This window comes from Podarcis gaigeae (assembly GCF_964106915.1).
Source record: "Podarcis gaigeae genome assembly, chromosome: 8".
NCBI lineage: Eukaryota > Metazoa > Chordata > Lepidosauria > Squamata > Lacertidae > Podarcis > Podarcis gaigeae.
In genome coordinates, this window is record NC_139684.1 from 23,007,870 (window position 1) to 23,029,095 (window position 21,226).

A 21,226-nucleotide genomic window follows, 5' to 3' on the forward strand; every position below is an offset into this window, starting at 1 on the left:
CAAGGCAGTCCTTGAAGTACTGCAGTCCTGAGCCGCACTTCTATCTTCACTGCAGGTATTTAAACAGAGGTTGGATGGCCATCTGCCATGGATGTTTTAATTGAGATTATGGCATTGCAGGGGTTTGGACTGGATGACCCTTGGGGGTCCCTTCCAGCTCTGCAGTTCTATGATTCTATGTCTATACTTCTCTATGGGGATCCAGGCCAAGAGTCTCTCCTGGCCCTACCTGGAGATGTCAGGCATTGACCTTGGGACCTTTGGCATGCAGAGCAGGTATCCTTGCCGTTGCTTCTAACCCTGCTAAAGACAATAGCTGCTTACCGTCTTGACAATGGCTGCCTGTATATCCAGGAAGGCACAAGCAAACGCCAGTGGCAGGATCACAGCGGGCACCGTTCTTGCACTCTGGGCAGAGCTCCTGGCAGCCTCTACCCCAGTGGCCTTCAGGGCAATCTGTATCAAGAGAAAGAGAGAGAGAGAGAGAGAGAGAGAGAGAGAGAATGAATGTTGAAGACCTGGATTGGCAATGGACTCTAGGTTCTCCTCTAGGCAGCGCTAGGCTCCCCTGCACCCACAGCGGCTTCCCCATGAGGTAGTCCTGAGCACCCGTGGCACACATGGGGACACCAGAGCCATTTGGGTGGGCCTTTCCTAAACAAGCAGCAGGCAGGAGGAAGTAGCCACACAATCACACATTGTCAAGGTTTCACCGAAGGAAGAATCAAGTGGCTGGAGTGATGTGGTTGTTGCAAGGACATGGTTGAGTGATGGTGAGTGTGAGGGTGTGCAAGGGCATTTGTGAGCTCCTTGGAGGAAAAGGTGGGATGCAAACATAATGACTGAATGAGTTAATTGTGCCCATTAACTTTAATGGGTCTACTCTGAATAGGACTAGCCCTCAATACTACCTATAATGCTGAATGTGTCCATCCCCCAACAACATAACAAGGGCAGGGGGGAAACCACAGGGTTGTGTCCAGCTTAGTCCTACTCAGAGTAGACCCACCAAAGTTAATGGGCATGATTAACTTATTCTTTTATTGTGTTTACATCCCACCTTTTTCTCCAAGGAGCTCGCTGTGGCATATGTGGTTCTCCTCCTCCTCATTTAATCCCCACAACAACCTTGTGAGGTAGGTTAGGCTGAGAGGCAAGATGAGCTTCATGGCCCTAGTCTCTCCCAGGTCCTAGTTTGACACACTAAACATTATGCCACGTTGGCTCCATAAACCTCAGTTGCATTAACCTCGGTGGGTCTACTCTGCCTATAACTAAGCTGAATTAGTTAAATTAAAATGCCATAGGGCACTGTGTGAAATCAATGGGCACGATGTTTCCCTACATCTTCAAGCTGTGAGAAGTTCTAGCTCTTCCTTCCTGCAACGCGGGGAGCGTTCAAGGGTTCAGAGGTGGAGACATGGGACTTCCCTTACTCACCTTGGCTGCAATCCAAACCAGTCTTCCCGGCCACACAGTGGCACTGCCCAGTGAAGCGGCTACACTGTGAACCACCGCAGGAACAGGTCTGTAAACAGTTCATGCCAAACTTGCCTTCTGGGCATTCTGAAAAGCAAAGGACATGAAGTGATTAAGAGAACGCACATGTCCCTAGGGATGGGATTTTTTTCTGAAACTCTCGACGCCAAGATTATCTGCCCAGATTGGTTTTCCATCCAATTCTCATCTTTGCCTTCACTGTCCTCGGCAATGTTTAATCCGATCAGTTAGAGTGGCCATGTGGCATTTGCCTGTTATGTTGTGGACACCCAGTAGCAAAAGGACATGGGGTCACCATGGTCAATCTGACTAAACACGAATGTGGTTGTTTGAGGACAGTGGCAGCCAAAAAGAAGAAGCAAAACGCCCCCTTCCAGCAAAAGGGCCTTTTTAGTGGTGGCTCCTCATACACGGAACTGCTTCTTTGCAGAGGCATGCCCAGCCCATATCTTAATAATTTTAGGTGGCTATTTAAGATACATCAGCAGGCATTTGGATGAAGAGAGACCGGATTGCTCCTGCTATTAGCAACTATTCTTTAGTTTATTTATTTCCCTGGATTTATCTACCACTTTATTGTAATAAAAACTCAACACCAACATGCAAAAAATTATGAGACTCAAAAAACTGTAGAGCTGCAAGGGACCCCAACCCTCTGCAATGCAGGAATACATTGCGAGTGGCCATCTAAACTCTGCCTAAAAGCCTCCAAGGAAACTAAAATCTGGATTAAGACACATGTCAATAGTACACATGTCACAATCATAAAAAGTAACCTAAAACAAATAGCACATGTCAGCATAAATGAATAGATTGGGATGTATCCAGTACTATTCCTCCTCGGAGCAGACCCAGTGAAATTAATCACAGAATTATAGACAGATCCAATCACCCGGCAACACAGGAATCACAGACTAACTTAGGCCCGTTAATATCAATTAATGGTTAATTGATATTAATTAACCAGGCCAGATTCAATTAAGTTGTTGTGCTAGCAGAACGGGACTTCTCTCCAAATCTGCCTTGGAGGGTCATCCGCTGCAGAACAGTGCATGGGAGAGGAAGACGAGAGTGGACACTGTTCTGTCAGGCAAGCAGAAAGGTTTATGCAGACAGAACTATTGCCTTATGCCGAATCCCATCCAGCGGACCCCCCCTTGAGTAGGCCTTGGTTGGACGCAGCCCAAAACATTTTAAATAACCAATGAATAAATACAATGATCTAAACTACAGAAGCAGCCTGGTGGATGTGCAAAGGCAAAGTGCTCGTTTATGCTGAGGCAGGTCTTGCACAGATGCAAGCCCTGAGCTGCAAACACACAATCAAAAAAGTCCATTGGGGGCAGGAACTGGTGGACACACACACACACACACACACAAAGTGATTTAAGGATCTAAAGCAACAACAGCATCACTTTTGTGCATTCTTTCCTCTAAGCTAATAGGTGACAGATGTTCCTCTTCCCTTTTAATAGCTTCCAGATTTTGTATCGAAGTCCAGAGCTCAATATTGCCATTAAAAAAATTTACGTTATTTCCTGTCCCTCCTTCCTTGGGAGCCTGAAATTTCCACCAAGATGCTTGTGTTGCTTTCAAGCCACCCGGTCCATCATTATATACCACTGCCTACTCCCCTACCCCAATCAGCCCAAATTGCTGCAACATAGCACTTGTGATCCAGACAGATCTTAGCAAGGATTCCTGCTTTCTCTGTGACTGGAAAGTGAGATTCTTCCTGGGGGACTAAGACATATTCTCTGCAAAAAAAACCCCTCAAACCTTTGATCAGGCATAGGCTAAGATCCAAAAGGAGAAGGAAATGAAATGAATGCTCAGATATCGATGTTGCCCAATTAAAAGAACACGCACTATTTATTTATTTATTTATTCCATAAAATGCAAATACTTTAAATAAATCAGCTTGATGAATCATAGATTTGTACAGTTGCAAGGGATCCCCAAGGGTCATCCAGTCTAACCCCCTGAAATGCAGGAATCACAGCGCTCTCTTTTTATTTAAACTCTGGAAAGGTAAATGAACCCACTCAGAGTCTATAACTAGAGACACACCCTGAAGAAAAAGAAGTCTAGTAAAGGAGTAGGGAGGTTTTTCATGCTAATGGACAGAGGAATTAATGCAAATTTTGTCTGTGTACAACAGGCTGATTTCCAAGCACACTCACACAGCCCATGCTACCCTCCCTCCAGGGAAGTAAAAGACATTTTTAAAAAGGTAAAAGGTAAAGGACCCCTGGATGGTTAAGTCCAGTCAAAGGCGACTAAGGGGTTGCTGCGCTCATCTCGCTTTCAGGCCGAGGGAGCCGGCGTTTATCCACAGACAGTTTTCCGGGTCATGTGGCAAGCATGACTAAAACAGCTTCTGGAGCAACAAGACACTGTGATGGAAACCAGAGCGCACGGAAACACCGTTTACCTTCCCGCCACAGTGGTACCTATTTATCTACTTGCAGTGGTGTGCTTTTGAACTGCTAGGTTGGCAGGAGCTGGGACAGAGCAATGGGAGCTCACCCCATCATGGGGATTTGAACTGCCAAACTTTTGACCAACAATCCCAAGAGGCTCAGTGATTTAGACCACAGTTCCACCTGCTAATAATAATAATAATAATAATAGTAATAAATTTTATTTATACCCTGCCCTCCCCAGCCAAGACTGGACTCAGGGCGGCTAACAACAGATATAAAAACAATTGATGGAAATACAACTTAAAAAAACAAGATTAAAATACAACATTAAAGCATTAAAATGCAGCCTCATTTCAGTGGAAACTCAAATCAAAAACTTTTTTGGGGATGAAAATGTCAAGTCTTCACCAAGGCTAACTATCCAGACTGGTCCTACATGGGCCAGAAAAAAGCCAGGGAAGTCCCCAAATAGGAGTTCCATCACAGAAGGAGAAAGGAAAAAAGAAAGAGGGGGAGGAAATCAAGTTGATTCCAAGCCAAAGGCCAGGTGGAACAACTCTGTCTTACAGGCCCTGCATTATTGGATGGTCATTAAACATTCCAGTCAGAAACACACTCAAGGCAGTGCTGTGGAGGAGTGTGAACTAAGAAGAAGGGGTATGGCCTGGGGAGAGGGCCAAAGGCCAATGAGAAAGTTATGGAGGGCCGCATCTGGGCTTCAGGTTCCCCACCTGTGCAACAAAGCTGTTGCCTGCCTACAGGCAACGATGGCACCTGGGAAACACAAGAGGAGAGCTCTCTCATGCTCAAATCCCGCTTGCTGGTCCACCACAGGCCACTGTGAGAACTGGGTGCTGGATGAGATGGGCCATTGGCCTGATCCAGCAGGTTCTTCCTATGTACACCCCAAAGCAGATCTTACCCTGGCTGCAGTTCTCCCCGTGGTAGCCCGCTGCACACTGCTTCTGACACTCTCCGCTGACATGGTCACAGGGCGAACCAGAGGGGCAATCACACTTGCTTCTGCACCTGGCGCCGTAATAGCCTGGATCACATTCTGAGAAGGGCGATAGCAACATCAAGCATTTAATGCAAGGCTGGACAGGGAGGAGAGAGGGGGCAGCTGACAGGTGGGCAACAACAGCCTTGGCATGCAAAAAGTTCCTGGGTTTAATCCACAAGATGCCCCACTAAAACAGTTCTCCCCAACCTTGGATCCTGTTGAGGCTGGGGCTGATGGGAGCTGGAGTACAATATTGGGGGACCCCCCCCCCCAGGTTAGGAAGGCTGCACTGAAAGAAAAATACAGATCCAACTCCGGTCAGAATAGACAGCCAGTATCCTTCATCCCTGGGCCCCTAGATGTGGATGGACTACAATGCCCATCATCCATGACCATTGGCTAAGCTGCCATGGATAATGGGTGGAAGGGTCATAGCAGAGTGGTGTAGAGCCTGCAAATGGTCTCCACAAGTTGAGCTGGGACAGATGCCTTGTCTGAAACCCAGGAGAGCGGCTGCCGGTCAGTGTGGACAACACTGAGCTAGGTGCACCAATATTCTGACTTCGCAGAAGGCAGCTTCCTAAGTGTCCCCTACAAGAACCTGAGTACCTGAAACCCACCGCACAAAAGCAACTCACTTTTCTGGCATCTGTCACCGGAGTAGCCGGGTTTGCACACGCAAGTGCCGTCCTTTTTGTCGCACTCCAGGCTGTTTGCTTGTGTGCACCGGCATTCTTCGGAGCAACCTGTGCCGTAGGCCCACTTTGGACAAGCTAACATAGAACAGGAGTGAAGGGCAGGGGGGAGAGAATCAAGAAAAAAAAGTAAATGGACTTGGGGAGGGGAAATACACTTATTGGGGGGACCCCAAGAGCCCTCTCAATGTCCCCAGACGAACAAGGTGCCCAGCTGATTACCTAAATGACAATATCGCCCATAAAGGCCTGGGTCGCACAGGCAGGCCCCATAGATTCGGTGGCAGCGCCCTCTGTTGGCACAGTTGCATTTCTTCCTGCAATGCTTCCCGAAAAATCCTTTGGGGCAGCCTGGAAACAAGCAAACAAATGAAGATGGTCAAAGCAGAATGATAGGCTGATGTAGGCTACCCTCTTTCCCAAACTCGGGTCCCCAGGTGTGGTTGGACTACAACTCCCATAATTCCTGGCCAGTGCTCATGGATGATGGGATATGTAGTTCAAGAACATCTGGGGACCCAAGGCTAAGAGAGGCTGGGCTAAATCCTTGATGCTTTAGTATCGCAGTCACTAAAGGCAGCTCAAACCAAGTCCTTTTCCATTTCCTGCTGATATCAGAGGACCCTCTGGGACATCAGACCGATTTTGAATTTTGTTTATACCTTCTTGCTTAGTCTTATCTTATTACCCTCAAGGCCAAAAATGGCTGCACATCTTTCTTGCATGGAGCGAGGGAAATTAATGCAGTATCAGGTGCCTCTTGGACTCATTCCTGCTCTTCTTGAGTTGCCTTTCCTAGCAAATTGCTTCCATATGTTCCTAACTATTGCTGTGAGGTCATGTTAATGGATTTCATTTTTGTTTTCTTAGCTTTGGACAAAACATCCGTCTCCCCCCCCCTTAAATAACCTCCAGGGTGGGGGGAAATACAGTATGTGGCATTGTGTGACAAAAGTGGGGGATCAGGATCGAAGAGACCTGGGTGACAATTGTTACTCAGCCATGAAAATGCATTTGGTGGCCTTAGGAACATTGTAGTCCCTATGCCTCTCAATCTCTGTTCTCTCCATTGAAAGCAGCATTTGTATTTTATTTCACAATCATGCAGAGGTGCCATTCCCATACATTCAACAAGGAAGTATCTATGCACACCTATCTAGGAGCCCTGATGAATGGTCACAGCTGCTTAAGGACGTGTGCTTGTTGACGCTATGTGTTTGCTGAAGAAAACGCAAGGTACCCATATTGTGAAAATGAGGGACAATCAGAGACAAAGGGCCTGGAAATGCGAGTTACAATGTGAAACTGTTTGTTGTTGTTGTTTAGTCGTGTGCGACTCTTTGTGACCCCATGGACCAGAGCATGCCAGGCACTTCTGTCTTCCACTGCCTCCCGCAGTTTGGTCAAACTCATGCTGGTAGCTTCGAGAACACTATCCAACCATCTCGTCCTCTGTCGTCCCCTTCTCCTTGTGCCCTCAGTCTTTCCCAACATCAGGGTCTTTTCCAGGGAGTCTTCTCTTCTCATGAGGTGGCCAAAGTATTGGAGCCTCAGCTTCACGATCTGTCCTTCCAGTGAGCACTCAGGGCTGATCTCCTTAAGAATGGATAGGTTTGACCATAGCTTTTACTATACGGACCTTTGTTGGCAAGGTGATGTCTCTGCTTTTTAAGATGCTGTCTAGGTTTGTCATTGCTTTTCTCCCAAGAAGCAGGCTTCTTTTAATTTCGTGGCTGCTGTCACCATCTGCAGTGATCATGTAGTTGATGGTAATCGCTATATCGTCCTGATAATGGATGCCCCAAAATATTATAGTGCATTCTCACCTCTTAACAGGATGGACAGAACATTCGATCAACCTCCTGACGACCCTTAACCAATCATGGCTGCAGTGGGAAACGTCAAATCAGGAGGGAGAGAGGATGGGAAAAGTTGGTTTTGACAATTTAGGGAAGTCGCTAAGGGGATTAAGAGTTTGTTTAGTACAATAAACCTGGTAAATTCATCAGGTAGAGGAAAAAGTCCTAGAAAATAGCTAAAGTGTTTTTACTGGCATTGTAAGGCAGATTCTACGGAGCAACAGAAATAGTTTTGTGGAACAGACTCATCAGTAAAGTTTTCATTTAAACCTGTGACAGCATTTACAACTGATTAGTATTGTGTTTTTACTAATGAAACCATTAAGCATCATTTCTCACTAAGTGTTTGATTAAATAAAGTCCAGTTTTGTTTCCAATGTGCCTCAGCTTAAATTGATATCCAGAACTGGGAATAAGTTGCCTTAGGAGTCTCAACATTAAGAGTCCTTGTTGCCGATCAATAGTGTAGGCCACCACTTATAGAGAACCCCTGAATTCTTATCTGATTTATACAGGAAGGGCCCAAGTTTACTGTATATCTCCTTAGTTTCAGCCACATTGCCTCACCTCCCATCTTCACTTAGGGAGTTTGTCGCACCCTGTTTTGAATTTTCATTAATCAACAAAATATGGCTATAGCATTCTGCTGTTTACAAGATTTATAGACTGCTTTTTAGTTTTAGAAATTCCCAAAGCAACTATGAGCACATCAAAGCATCTGCCACATGCAGGGAATGGGAATGAAATATGATTTGGATTTTTAATGTTGGAAGTTCGGGTGCAACTCAGCTTGCTGAAAGGGGTTTAGACCAATAGAGTTGCAGACCTCCAGATTCCTAGACTATCTCTGTACCTTTAACTCTGTATCCTTGATGTTTAGACTGATAAGTCTTGGGTTGCATCCTGTTTACAACTGCCTCCTCCTCCTTACACACTGTTTCTGGACCTCAAGGCAAGAGGTAGTCTTGGATCTATCTTTTGAGAACAAAGGTGCAAGCACGGCTGATTTGTTTCTCTAACTAGGTAGTTAGCTAGGGCTATAGAACTCTGTCTTACAAAGAATGCACTTTCTTTAATAGACATTAGCATTTTTATTTTATACCAAGTCTCAGCCTGAATACTTTGTAGACCCAGCGAGGAAGGACTCTATATGCTAACTCCTAGTCCATATTTTCTGAAACGAGATGCAAAGCATAACTGAACTAGCCTTCAAAAATTCAGACTTTTCTGAATTTTGCAATTCAGTTCCCCAAGCAAAACATGGATGCAAAATGTGCCTATTAGGGAAAATGTGCTTGAAGCTGCATACGTGAATGAAAATAAATGTGCATTACAATAGGGAATGACAAAAATGCAGCTGGAGGCCTGCCGAAGTCCTTCCTTTTCAACAAGCCTTTTGAAACAAAGGCCTTTATCCCAGTCTGTACCCGGACCTGATTTGAAATTGTTCTCTCCTTGTGAAAACTGTTTTTAATTGTTGGTTTTAATTGTTCTTATAAATGAAGTTGTGTAATATTTTCATTACTGGCATGAAATCATTTTCAGATGTTTTACGGGAGGCGATACATAAGTGGAACCAGAGGGGGTGCATTGCATTGAATTGCACTAAAATGTTCATGAGGACTTTAAAAATGTATATCAGAAACTCATGCAGAAATGTGGAGAGCTCAACTTAAGACCAGGGGGGGAAATGAGAAACAGAGGGAAATAGCAACTGGCAGATATATCCATCCCAATTCGTATGGTTCCAAGCCTTTCCTGCTAGAGGAGGCTGAGGCCAGATTCATATCATGCATTGAAAGAACTTTGATAACTCTTTAAACAGCCAGGGCTTTCCCCCAAAATTCATGGGGATGTAGTTTGTTAAGGGTGCTGAGAGTTGTTAGGAGACCCCTATTTCCCTCCCAGAGCTACAGTTCCCAGAGCGATTTAACCATCAATCCCTTTTCACAGGAAACTCTGGGAATTGTAGCTCTGTGAGGACCTGTAACAACTCTCAGAAGCCTTCACAAATCACACCAGCAGATTACCAAAACCAGATATTTTAAAAACTCTCAGCACCTCTATCCAATCGCAGCTCCCATAATTCGGGGGGGGGGGCTGACTGTTTAAAGGGGTATCCTAGCACTTGGGAGGGTTATTGGGTTTTTGTTTTTATTATTTTGTGGTACTATATCTTGATTTTATTTTGTGAACTGCCCTGAGACCTCTGGGTATAGGGAGGTATATAAATTCAATAAATGATAACAATACAGTGGTACCTCGTTGGTTGAACAGAATCCGTTCTGGAAGTCCGTTTGACTTCCAAAATGTTCAGAAACCAAGGTGCGGCTTCGGATTGGCTGCAGGAAGCTCCTACAGCCAATCAGAAGCTGCGTAAGCCGCTTTGGACCTTCAGGTTCCAAATAACGTTTGCAAACTGGAACGCTCATTTCCAAGTTTGCGGCATTTGGGGGCCAAAACATTCGACTCGCAAGGCGTTCAGGATCCAAGGTATAATAATAATAATAATAATAATAATAATAATAATAATAATAAACGTGCAGTGTGAATGTGACCTTAAGTGGAACCCTCTTTCCAACTTCTAGCAGGAGAGCAGAAAAGAGGTTTGAGCCTTACCGTCTTCACACAGTTCCCCACTGACTCCAGGCGGGCAGCGGCAGGCTCCCGTCACCGGGTTGCAGGTGCCTCCGTTTTGGCAGAGGCAGGTAGAGCTGCAGTTCCTTCCAAAGGTACCTTCTGGGCAGGCTGTGAGAGGGAGACAGGCACAGAGGGCCCATGAGATGCTAGAAGCAGATGGGCCAGGCCAGTGGAAACAGCGGAGGACTTCAAAACCTTTAAAGCTCTATGCGGCCTAGGACCCACGTACCTACGGGACTGCCTCTCCTGGTATGCCCCGCAGAGGACCTTAAGGGCCACAAATGACAACATTTTGGAGGTCCCAAGTCACAAGGTGGTTAGGTTGGTCTCAACTACGACCAGGGCCTTTTCAGTACTGGCCCCAACTTGGTGGAACGCTTCGTCGCAAGAGACTAGGGCCCTGTGGGACTTGACATCTTTCTGCAGGACCTGCAAGATGGAGCTGTTCCACCTGGCCTTTGGTTTGGACTCAGTCTGACCCTTTTGTTTCCCTCCCCTTATGGTTTTGACTTTTAAAATGAGGCTGCATTTTAAATTGAATTTTAACCTGTATTTTAAATTGTTTTTTCTTTTTTTCTTTTCTTATTATGTTTTTACTGAAATTTTATTGGTATTAGCCGCCCTGAGCCTGGCTCTGGTCGAGGAGGGTGGGGTATAAATTATTATTATTAAGAATTAGATTTGTGAAAGGTAAGTCTGTTGCTGGCTACCAGCCACAATGGCTATGTTTCAGGGATATGCTTCAATCAAATGCTGAATCAGATTGATTTGGGTCCAACCCAGTATTTAGACAAAACCGGTTGAGGCTTGGAATCGAGTTCACCAGGAATGATCCAAGGCTGTTAAAAGGACGGGCAAAGGAGAGGCACCTCCCTTCCTGACCACATAGACCCATGAACTTGTAGAGTTGCAAGGGACATCAAGGGACATCTGGCCCAACCCCCTGCAATGCAATCCTGGGTCGCAATGGAGCTGCTCCAAAGCACCAGCCTGGCTCCCAAAATCAGATCAAGGGGAGGCATATAAAAGCCTTATGCTTTCCCTCCACCAACAGAGGTATGTATGCCTCCCAGTTTCTGGGAATCACAAGTGGCAAGAGTGCTGCCGCACTCAGGTCCTGCTTGCAAATTTTCTCTAGGCATGTGGTTAACTGCTGGATGGGCCTTTGGCTTTCTCATGAAAGCCAAATGTAAAAAAAGAAGACCTTCTTCTAAGACAGGCATCAGTTCATTTGGTGGCAGGTGACTGGGCAGGGAAGGTGCAGGCATGACTCAATTCTGCCTACAGGCTCAATTGGCCCCTTGAGGGAGGTGGCGGTAGTGGGGAGTGGTGGTCTCTGTTTTTCCAGAGTGGCCAGACACTGTGCTGGGAGACAGAATCCCCAAAGGTTCCCACTGGTGTCATATAAAAAGAGTTCATTAGCCTTTCAAAAGCCAGCAGTGCTTCTAATTCACCGCCGATAGGTTTATAGCTGCTGTCTGAGTGCAAACACTCAGATCCAAGGCACACAAAAATGCCTGGACTGCAGACGGGGATCTCAAGGGGCAGATAGTGGCAACGGCCTCCGCACAACTTTACGGAGCGCTTTTGCCGGGTAACTCTAGTCCAAGGTAAACATGATAAAATGCAGGCCTTTGGTGCTATTCCAAACCAGCTGGCTCACCACTGCCCTGACGCTCTTCACGTTTAATGGCCTCTAGGAAGGAAACACTTTGACAGGTCATAAAAGGCGGCCCCATCGTTTGCCGGGGCATCGCCTTTCCGACTCACTTTGGTTGCAGAGGATCCCGCTCCAGCCAGCAGGGCAGTTGCAGCCTGTCCGGTCCTCATTGCACACCCCTCCATTTTGGCAATCGTCACACGTCAGGCTGCAGTCGTGGCCAAAAGTGTCATCCAAGCAGACTGCAAGAAAGGTAAACTGTTATGGAGCTCAACCTTGAACCAAGAGGCAACAGTAGCTCAATACTTTTATGAGGGCTAACTGGGGGAGGCTCCTAGCTCCGTGCTTAACATGCCAAAGGTCCCAGGTTCAATCCCTAGGACCTCCAGTAGGACTGGGGGGAAAGTCCCATCTACAACCCTGGAGAACCACTGCCAGTCTGTGTAAACAACATCAAGCTAGATGGGCCAATGCTCTTGTCTGGAATAATGATGCAAATCGATCGTTTGATTCATTTAAACAGCTGCACCGTAAGATTCAGCAATGCACAGAAGCTGGTGTGGATAGCTAAGTTCCAAACCACAGTTTAGCAAATCAGGTTATTTTGTGCTGGAAATTACAAAGACTGAATTCACATCTCCCAGTACTGGAGTGGAATATGTTCAGAATAAATAAAATATATTTGAATGTCAGAAACAAAAGGTACGTATGTTCAGTGGAATAGTGATTGTTGCTGGTGTGTGTTTTGATGGAGGAAGAGAAAACCAGGAAAATTAATGATGGAATGGAATACCTGGGAAAAGGGCATGCCTAGCTGGCCGGCGGCTGCAACCCTGGACAGGAGCACTCATTTTAGGAAGGAAGACACAGTGCAATGTTTTGCTGTGGGTCCCATGTGTGCTTACTGAATTTCTCAGACAGTGTGTGCTCTCCTCTTGCTTCCGCCTCCTCCTCCTCATCAAGGTAGTCTTCATCAAATAGCTGGGTGAGCTCATCTCGCAGGACCGCCACATGGGGGAGCGGGCGGAAGATGGGACGCCGGCTATCCAGGGCCTCCACGGGTTCATCAAGCACTGCGGAGAATAAGCAAACCACGCCAAGGACATTTAAGGAATGCCAAGGACCCAGAAAAATGGTCTGATCATTCACCAAAAGAAATAAATTCAATATGGGGGCTGACCAGTGTACAATGGTCTACATTGTTTTATGTTGTAAAGACTCTAAATGCCCTTTTCCAAAATGATGCACACCTTCTGCATGTGGACCCTTCTTCACGCATTACATTTTTAGGTATAGCTTGAGAAGGGTCGCTAATCATAGAGCATGTGCTTTGGATCAGGGCAGAGGACCTCTTTATTTGGCCCTTTGGATAATGCCTGGATGGAGGACAGAGTTTGGGGGAGTGCAAGTAAGCATAGGAACTATCCTGCCGTCCGAAGGTAAAATTGGTATTCAGCGCTCCACACACTTTTGCCTCTGGCCCTGGCTCACTTCGGGAATACGGCCCCCAGAAAGTTGCCTAGAAGGGAATGTTGCCCTTAGGTTGAAAAGGGCTCCCATGCAGATGCAGAATGTTCTCAATTCAGCTCCTATCATCTCCTCCAAGGAGGAGGATAAAATTGGGAACTAAATGAGAAGGGGACAGAACTGGGTATATCACCTTGAGTTTCTTAGAGGAAGGTAGCATGGAAATAAAATGTAATAAATAAACAAATATAAGTAGGTATAACGAAGAGCCACTGTGCTGTCTTGGCTTTTAATTTCTTTGTTGATTTGCTCCAAGGAGCTGTTTTGTTTTGTTTTGTTTTGGGGGTTGCTGATGTTTCCTGTACCATGTGCACAAAGCTTTTCAGATCAAGTGGGCTCTCAATCTAAAGAAGTAAAATGCCTCCAGTGTTGTTGAGAAGAAGAAGAAGAAGAAGAAGAATGAAACGGGTGGAAAGATGAAGAAGTCACTTACAGAGACAGCTCCTTCGGTCCTCATCGAGCTTGTAGCCAATCTGACAGCTGCAGTGGAAAGACCCCACCAGGTTCTGGCAGAGATGTTCACATCCGCCGTTATTTGAAGAGCACTCATCCACATCTTAAAAATTAAAGGAGGCATATATTTTTTTTAGTTTTAATTTTGAGCTACAAATCTTCAGAATGTAAGAATCTAACAACATGGCTGGACCAGGCCAATGGCCCATCTAGTCCAGCTTTCTGTTCTCACAATGACCAACCCAAAGGGAAGCCCAAAAGCTGGACCCGGGCACAAGAGCCCTCTCTCCTCCTGTGCTTTCCAACAACTGAGATTCAGAAGCATAACTGTCTCAGACTATGGAGGCAGAGCACAGCCTTCATGGCTAGTAGCTATCAATAGCCTCCATGAATTTGTCTAACCCTCATTTAAAGCCATCCATTCTGGTGGCCATCATTGCCTCCTGTGCGAGCAAGCTCCATAGTTTTAACTGTGCACTATATGGATTATTTTATTTTATCCATCCTGAAACTTTCAACACTCGGCTTCATTGGATGCCCACGAGTTCTTGTGATATGAGAGAGGGGGAGGAAAACTTTTCTTTATAGCCACTTTTGAGCTGGAGAGGAGGTGGGGTTGCGGGCTTTATGCCCTCCCCCCACGTGCAAGGGGGCTGGCTTGCAGCCCCCACGAGAGCAGGGAATCCTCGGGCGTGTCATCTCCCTTGCCAGACACTTGGCTGGCCCGGGAGGCATGGCCCGCGCTATTCAGGGCCGGCGCACCTGAGGATTTCCCTCTTTCTCTGCTCCAGCACCCCAGCTGCTTCAACATCCAGTTTAGCATGGAGGCCCTCTACAGAGATGATGGAGTGCATCTTTCGGATGCTGGAAATGATATCTGGTTGAACGACATATCTTCAGGGATTAGGGATTGGTTACAGGTTTGAGGGTATTGGCGGTGAGCTATTGCTCGAGTGGCGGTTAGGCATTGGTAAGGGCATTGTTATGCAGATGAGTGGGGGGGAGGAAGCGCCATCACCTTCCCCCATATCGAGGGGTAGTCTGGTAAATGATTCCGGGGGGCGTTGCCCTGCCCGAAGCCTATGGAGGTGTGGGCCTAAGGCACGCCCCCGAGCGGTGACTCCGGGGGAGCTCCTAGTTGATGTACATCAGCAGGACTCCCCCTACTGGTGGCTAACCCTTGCTGGTCTTCTAGCAATCAGGCTGAAGCCGGTTAGTTGATAGGACCAATGCCTAAGCCAATACCGCTCAATTCCTGTAATCAATAAAGTTGTGGCCTAATTTTGCCCATTAACCTAAAATACTGGTGTCCTGTGTCTTTATTTCCGTGGGGGAGGCGGGAACTCACCACGCAACCACTTTCTCCATGCGTACATTCTATAAGCCTTCTGACCTGTCGCCTTGCTCACTCTCCCTTTCCTCTAAGCTGCAAATTCCCAAGCACTGCCACCTTTCGCTCCACCCCCTTGATCATTTGTGTTTCCCCTTCTCTGAACTGCAGGTCAATAAGATGAACCAGACTTAAGTAAGACTGGGAAACTGACAGATGCCTCCATCCCTAGATGCACACACACACACACACACACACACACACACACACAAAAAGCATGTGGACCTTTGAGCAGGAGCTGAAAACGAATGGAAGGGCGCAACGCCAAACTATTTTTTGAGTCCCGCTGAGCGCATAGCACCTCCCTACCATCGCAGCTGCAGCCGTCAGCGTTCAGCCTGTATCCAGCAAAGCAAACACACTCGTAACCCCCTGGGTAGTTGTAGCAGTCCTGGTGGCAGCAATGAGAATGAGCGCCGCACTCGTCTGTATCTGGTCGAAAGAGAAACGGTTGTCAGTCCGCATCAACCCTGCGAAGGGCAGTGTGAAGGAGGAGCAGGTTTACCTGGCCCTCCCCCTAAGACAGAAACGGGGGAGGCATTGGGCTCTGCTGGCATTTCAACGGGAATCTTCCCAGTTCCTACCTCTCAAACTGAGAGCCAGCTGCCCTGCAGTTCTCTGACCGATGTGTACAAAAATGCATGTATTGTGGGGGAAGGGGGCATCTGGCTTAGTAGTGTCTACACTGACTGGCAGTAGCTCTCCAGGGTTTTAGGTGGGGGGCAATCCCAGCCCCATCTGGAGAGGCTGGGGATTGGAGACCTTCTGCATGCAAGACAGATTTTCTCTTGGGGAGCTACAGCACTTCCCAAAATTAGGGAGGGGAAAGTGGGGGGGGGGAGATGCAAGTGAGAATCTCTACTTGGACCTCCTCTCCCGGCTACCTTTGCCCTGATTGCATGTTTAATTGGGGTTTTAAACCCTAATTAAGTTTAGGGCTGTGCATGGCCCGCCCCCATTCAGTTCAGGGCCTGGATTGCTCCAGGGCTGGGTTATCCCATGTCAGATCTGGCCCAATCCAACATGCTGAATCAGGTCTCAAACCAGATTGGCGCAGTATACCTGAAGGAGCATCTCCACCCCCATCGTTCAGCCTGGACACCGAGGTCCAGCTCCGAGGGCCTTCTGGCGGTTCCCTCCCTGCAAGAAGTGAGGTTATAGAGAACCAGGCCGAGGGCCTTCTCGGTAGTGGCACGTGCCCCGTGGAACGCCCTCCCTTTCAGATGTCAAGGAAATAGACAACTATCTGACTTTTAGAAGACATCTGAAAGCAGCCCTGTTTAGGGAAGTTTTGAATGTTTTATGCTTTATCGTGTTTTTAATATTCTGTTGTGAGCCGCCCAGAGTGGATGGGGAAACCCATTATTATACATAATAAATTATTATTATACAAGTCTGGGGTTGCCCATAGATACTGTCTACCAATTACACTGGCTTGAAATGAAAGTGCAAACAGTACTCCAGGCCCTACTAAACCTTCCTTGCCCGTCACACACCCTCAGCACTAAGAAATTTAATAGAATCATCCAGAGTAATTGCCCCTGGACATGGGAAAGCTGAGAAAATCCCTGTGGAGGGCAGGGGGACAGCAACTACAACCTCAATGCAGAAAGGATGCAGGCAAAATTACACTTAATGGTCCTCTGAAGATCCCCCTGGATGCTCCGGGCACTGACCCAGACAGACCTACGCTCCACACGCGCAGCTCAGATGCATCCGGTGCACAAACATTTAAACACAGGCGGAGCCAGTTCCCTATTCAGGAAATGCCTGGCTGGTAAGATCTGCGGAGAGTTTCTGATTAGGTTAATTGCCAGACTGGGACTCAGCACAGTGTGATATAAAATGAAATGCAGACATTTGAGATCATGGCATTCACACACACACACAAACACCTACGCACACGCCTTTGTCCAGCAGGCAACCTACAACTTGACGGAGAGCTGAGTTTTTGGCAGCTTGCTTGGAGATGGAGACCTTGTTATTGTCAGTAATTCTTCTAGTGTTGTTGATGGAGGGGAAGGCAAAGGAAGCCAGGTCTCCCTGGGCATGTGGTATTAGCACCTGCCGAGCACGCAGAAGGTCTCAGGTTTGATCCCTGGCGTTTCCAAGCAGGGCTAGAAAAGTCTCTTCTCTGAAAACATGGAGTCTGTGTTGACAATGCCTAGCTAGATGGCCTGACTCAGTCTAAGAGAGCTTCAGATGTTCATTGGGAGTGAGGGAGCAGAAGTTCAACTGCTGGCACCTCCCGTTAAAAGAATCTCCGGAAGTTGGGTTTGGAAAGATCCCTGCCTAAAATCTTGGAGAAGTGTTGGCGGGTAGTATTGGGCCAGATGGACCAGTGGCCAATTTGGCTAACTATCACCCAGTCTCAAATTTACCATTCTTGGGCAAGGTGATTGAGCGGGTGGTTGCCGAACAACTCCAAGCACGCCTGGAGGATGCAGACCATTTGGATCCCTTCCAATCAGGATTCAGGCCTCACCATGGGACTGAAACTGCCTTGGTCGCGCTGGTTGATGATCTCCAGCGGGCTAGGGACAAAGGTGAGAGCTGTTTCCTAGTTCTGCTGGATCTCTCAGCGGCCTTTGACACCATCGACCATAACATCCTTCTGGACCGTCTTGAGGGGCTGGGAGCTGGGGGCACTGTTATATGGTGGTTCCACTTCTTTCTCCTAGGCCGTGTCCAGAAAGTGGTGTTGGGGGATGAGTGTTCAGACCCCTAGGCTCTCACGTGTGGGGTGCCTCAGGGTTCTGTCCTCTCCCCCATGCTTTTTAATATCTTTATGAAGCCGCTGGGAGAGATCATCAGGGGGTTTGGGCTGGGTGTTCATCAGTATGCAGATGACACCCAGCTCTACCTCTCCTTTAAATCAGAACCAGTGAAGGCAGTGAAGGTCCTGTGTGAGTGTCTGGAGGCGGTTGGAGGATGGATGGCAGCTAACAGATTGAGGTTGAATCCTGACAAGACAGAAGTACTGTTTTGGGGGGACAGGGGGCGGGTGGGTGTGGGGGATTCCCTGGTCCTGAATGGGGTAACTGTGCCCCTGAAGGACCAGGTGCGTAGCCTGGGAGTCAGTTTGGACTCACAGTTGTCCATGGAGGCACAGGTTAATTCTGTGTCCAGGGCAGCTGTCTACCAGCTCCACCTGGTACGCAGGCTAAGACCCTACCTGCCCGCGGACTGTCTCACCAGAGTGGTGCATGCTCTGGTTATCTCCCGCTTGGACTACTGCAATGCACTCTACGTGGGGCTACCTTTGAAGGTGACCCAGAAACTGCAATTAATCCAGAATGCGGCAGCTAGACTGGTGACTGGGAGCGGCTGCCGGGACCACATAACACCGGTTCTGAGAGATCTGCATTGGCTCCCAGTACATTTCCGAGCACAATTCAAAGTGTTGGTGCTGACCTTTAAAGGCCTAAACGGCCTCGGTCCTGTATACCTGAAGGAGCGTCTCCACCCCCATCGTTCAGCCCGGACACTGAGATCCAGTGCCGAGGGCCTTCTGGCAGTTCCCTCATTGTGAGAAGTAAGGTTACAGGGAACCAGGCAGAGGGCCTTCTCGGTAGTGGCGCCTGCCCTGTGGAACGCCCTCCAAGCAGATGTCAAGGCAATAAACAACTATTTTACTTTTAAAAGACAACTGAAGGCAGCCCTCTTTAGGGAGGTTTTTAATGTCTAATGCTGTATTGTTTTTAATATTCAGTTGGAAGCCGCCCAGAGTGGCTGAGGAAACCCAGCCAGATGGGCGGGGTATAAATAATAAATGATGATGATGATGATGATGATGATAAAGTGCAATATATATGCTTCTCACTTGTCTGGATGGATAGAGAAGGGTGAACACGCATGTGTAGAAACTGGCTTCATTAAGGTAACATTTAGATGCATTGCCCCACCTACATTTGCCTCTGGCCATACCTGTCCCTGGCATGTGGCCCTCAGAAGGTTGCAAAGAAGGAAATGTGGACCCTGGGCTGAAAAATGTTCCCTAACCCTACCTTGCAAGCTTCCAGGTATACCAAGAAGGCATTCCTTGGGGTCCTGGTCAGGTGGGGTAGTTCAGGGAGAGACATCCCTGATGGGCCAAAGATCCACCCTGGGTTCCATTGGGCAGGTGACCCATGCTTTCTCCACATGTGTGTTTTGCTTGCTCAGGGCCATACCCCTAAAATGGAGGGTATCATGCAGGGGTCCACAGTTTATTTGGCTGCCTCCATACCCTGGTTGGTTTGTGTGCTCTGGATACCTAGACCAACCAATGGCCAAAGAGCCCTTTCCCAAACAGGAGTACAGGGACCAGAGGCTTGTTGTTGTTTTTTGCAGAAACTTGGGGGAACTGAGTTCCCTTACCACATTATTATTGTTATTGTTGTTATTACTGTTATTACTGTTATTATTATGGTCAGGTGGCAAGGGGCGGGGAGGGAGGCTGGAACGGATATACACCCAATGCCTGAGCCAAAACCCCACCTATATCTGTAATCAATAAAGTTGTGGCTATTTCTAATCCTGAACATTGTCTGCTTAATCACATCTTACATTTAGTCACTGCCCAGTGTGTGTTTGTGTGTCACTGTGACTGAGCCCGCAATAAACAAACAACTTTGTTTGAATGATCCCCCAACGTCCTCTGCAACTCAAGGGTTGGGAGGAAGCCTGGGGCTCAGCAGTCTTCTGAGAAAGGTGATCTCAGCGAGTGAAAAATGTGGAAGCCTGGAAGTAGGTTACCAGTCATCTCTGTCAACAGCAACGGGGAGCCCCTTAGATGCTTTTCAAGGCAAACCTCCAAACAGCATAGCCAGTGGTCAAGGATGATGAGTATTGTAGTCTGGCAACATCTGGAGGGTCATAGGTTCCTCACCCATGCTTTAAGTAACAGCATTGCTTACTGCATATGAGAGATGGAGGGATGTCTCTATTTCGAAGAGGCGTTACCACCTGAGAGTGAGGGGTGCCTCTTAGATCAGAGATGGGGAAGCCTGTGGCCCTGAAGACGGTGTTGGATGCCAACTCCCATCAGCTCCAGCCAGCATGGCCACTGGTCAGGGATGATGGGAGCTGTAGGTCAGCAGAGACTGGAAGGCACCCAGTTCCTTGCCTCTCATATGCTCACCATAGTTTTCTTCTTCACTTAACAAATTACCAGCTCAGGTTATTGGATTACCAATGCAAGTCTTCTTGTCTTCATCCAGCTGGTATCCTGAGTTGCAGCTGCAGACGGGGCCACTGCTGGTGTGGTGGCAAAGGTGGGAACAGCCCCCATTGCTGGTCTCGCAGCTGTTCACAATTTCCATTTCTATACCTAGAAAAGCAAGAAGAAGAAGAGGAGGATGAAGAGATAGACTATTGACTGGTTTCCTACAGAGTCATCTATTGACCCATGGCCAAGCAGAAGCAGACATTTGCATGAAATCAATGTTTCAGTAAAAGAGTTTGCATGCATTCAAAATTTAAGAGGTTTTTTTTAAAAAAAAAAGAAGAAGAAAGAAATATGAATTCTGAAATTTGCAGGCCTACACTGCCCCTTGATATTTCAATCTTATTGTTATTCTGATTTATTTACGAATCACTTCCTATGAAGCATTTTGATTCTTGAAGCAATTCCACAACACAATAAAAACACATATGAAACAACTGGATATCTAAATACAGGTTTAAACAAGGGTTATTTACCTGGACTAAAATCCAGAGGTGGAAGTCAAAACATGTACCAAGAGAATTTATATCTCTTGTTTTATTAATCATGGTACTGTATATATTATTTCAGGGATTAAAAGAATCCCAAAAGGGATCTGGACAGGGCTTTTCCCCCCAACTCACTGGAATTCAGTTCCCACGCCTCTCAGGTGGGCACCATTGCCATTATAAGAGAACAAGGGAGGCGTTTGTGGCAAGTTCCAGCCCCTCTTTTTCTAGAAAAACAGCACTGGATCTGGAATAAGCTTGTGTGAAGTGATGTTTGATGTGGGCTGACTACGTGGCCCCACCAAAAGACTCCGTAACTCGCCCAAGGAAAGCCTTATCTCAGCATCTTCCGCTCTTGCATTTTCATCAGAGGGAAGAA

At 47.2% G+C, this 21,226-nt stretch overlaps 1 protein-coding gene across 5 annotated transcripts in view; it reads right to left on the bottom strand.

The window, feature by feature from the left end:
- The window catches only part of MEGF6 (multiple EGF like domains 6), a 211,605-nt gene that overhangs the window by 34,869 nt on the left and 155,510 nt on the right, over positions 1-21,226 (bottom strand). For all 5 annotated transcript variants that reach the window (XM_083752388.1, XM_083752387.1, XM_083752389.1 and 2 more), the window contains 11 exons: positions 20,327-20,464; positions 15,463-15,585; positions 13,744-13,866; positions 12,689-12,856; positions 11,894-12,025; positions 10,103-10,231; positions 5,847-5,975; positions 5,568-5,702; positions 4,849-4,983; positions 1,441-1,566; positions 325-456 (listed from right to left, as the gene is read on the bottom strand). In XM_083752388.1, the coding sequence (XP_083608514.1) occupies positions 325-456; positions 1,441-1,566; positions 4,849-4,983; positions 5,568-5,702; positions 5,847-5,975; positions 10,103-10,231; positions 11,894-12,025; positions 12,689-12,856; positions 13,744-13,866; positions 15,463-15,585; positions 20,327-20,464 (1,470 nt within the window). The remainder of the gene's footprint in view (positions 1-324; positions 457-1,440; positions 1,567-4,848; positions 4,984-5,567; positions 5,703-5,846; positions 5,976-10,102; positions 10,232-11,893; positions 12,026-12,688; positions 12,857-13,743; positions 13,867-15,462; positions 15,586-20,326; positions 20,465-21,226) is intronic.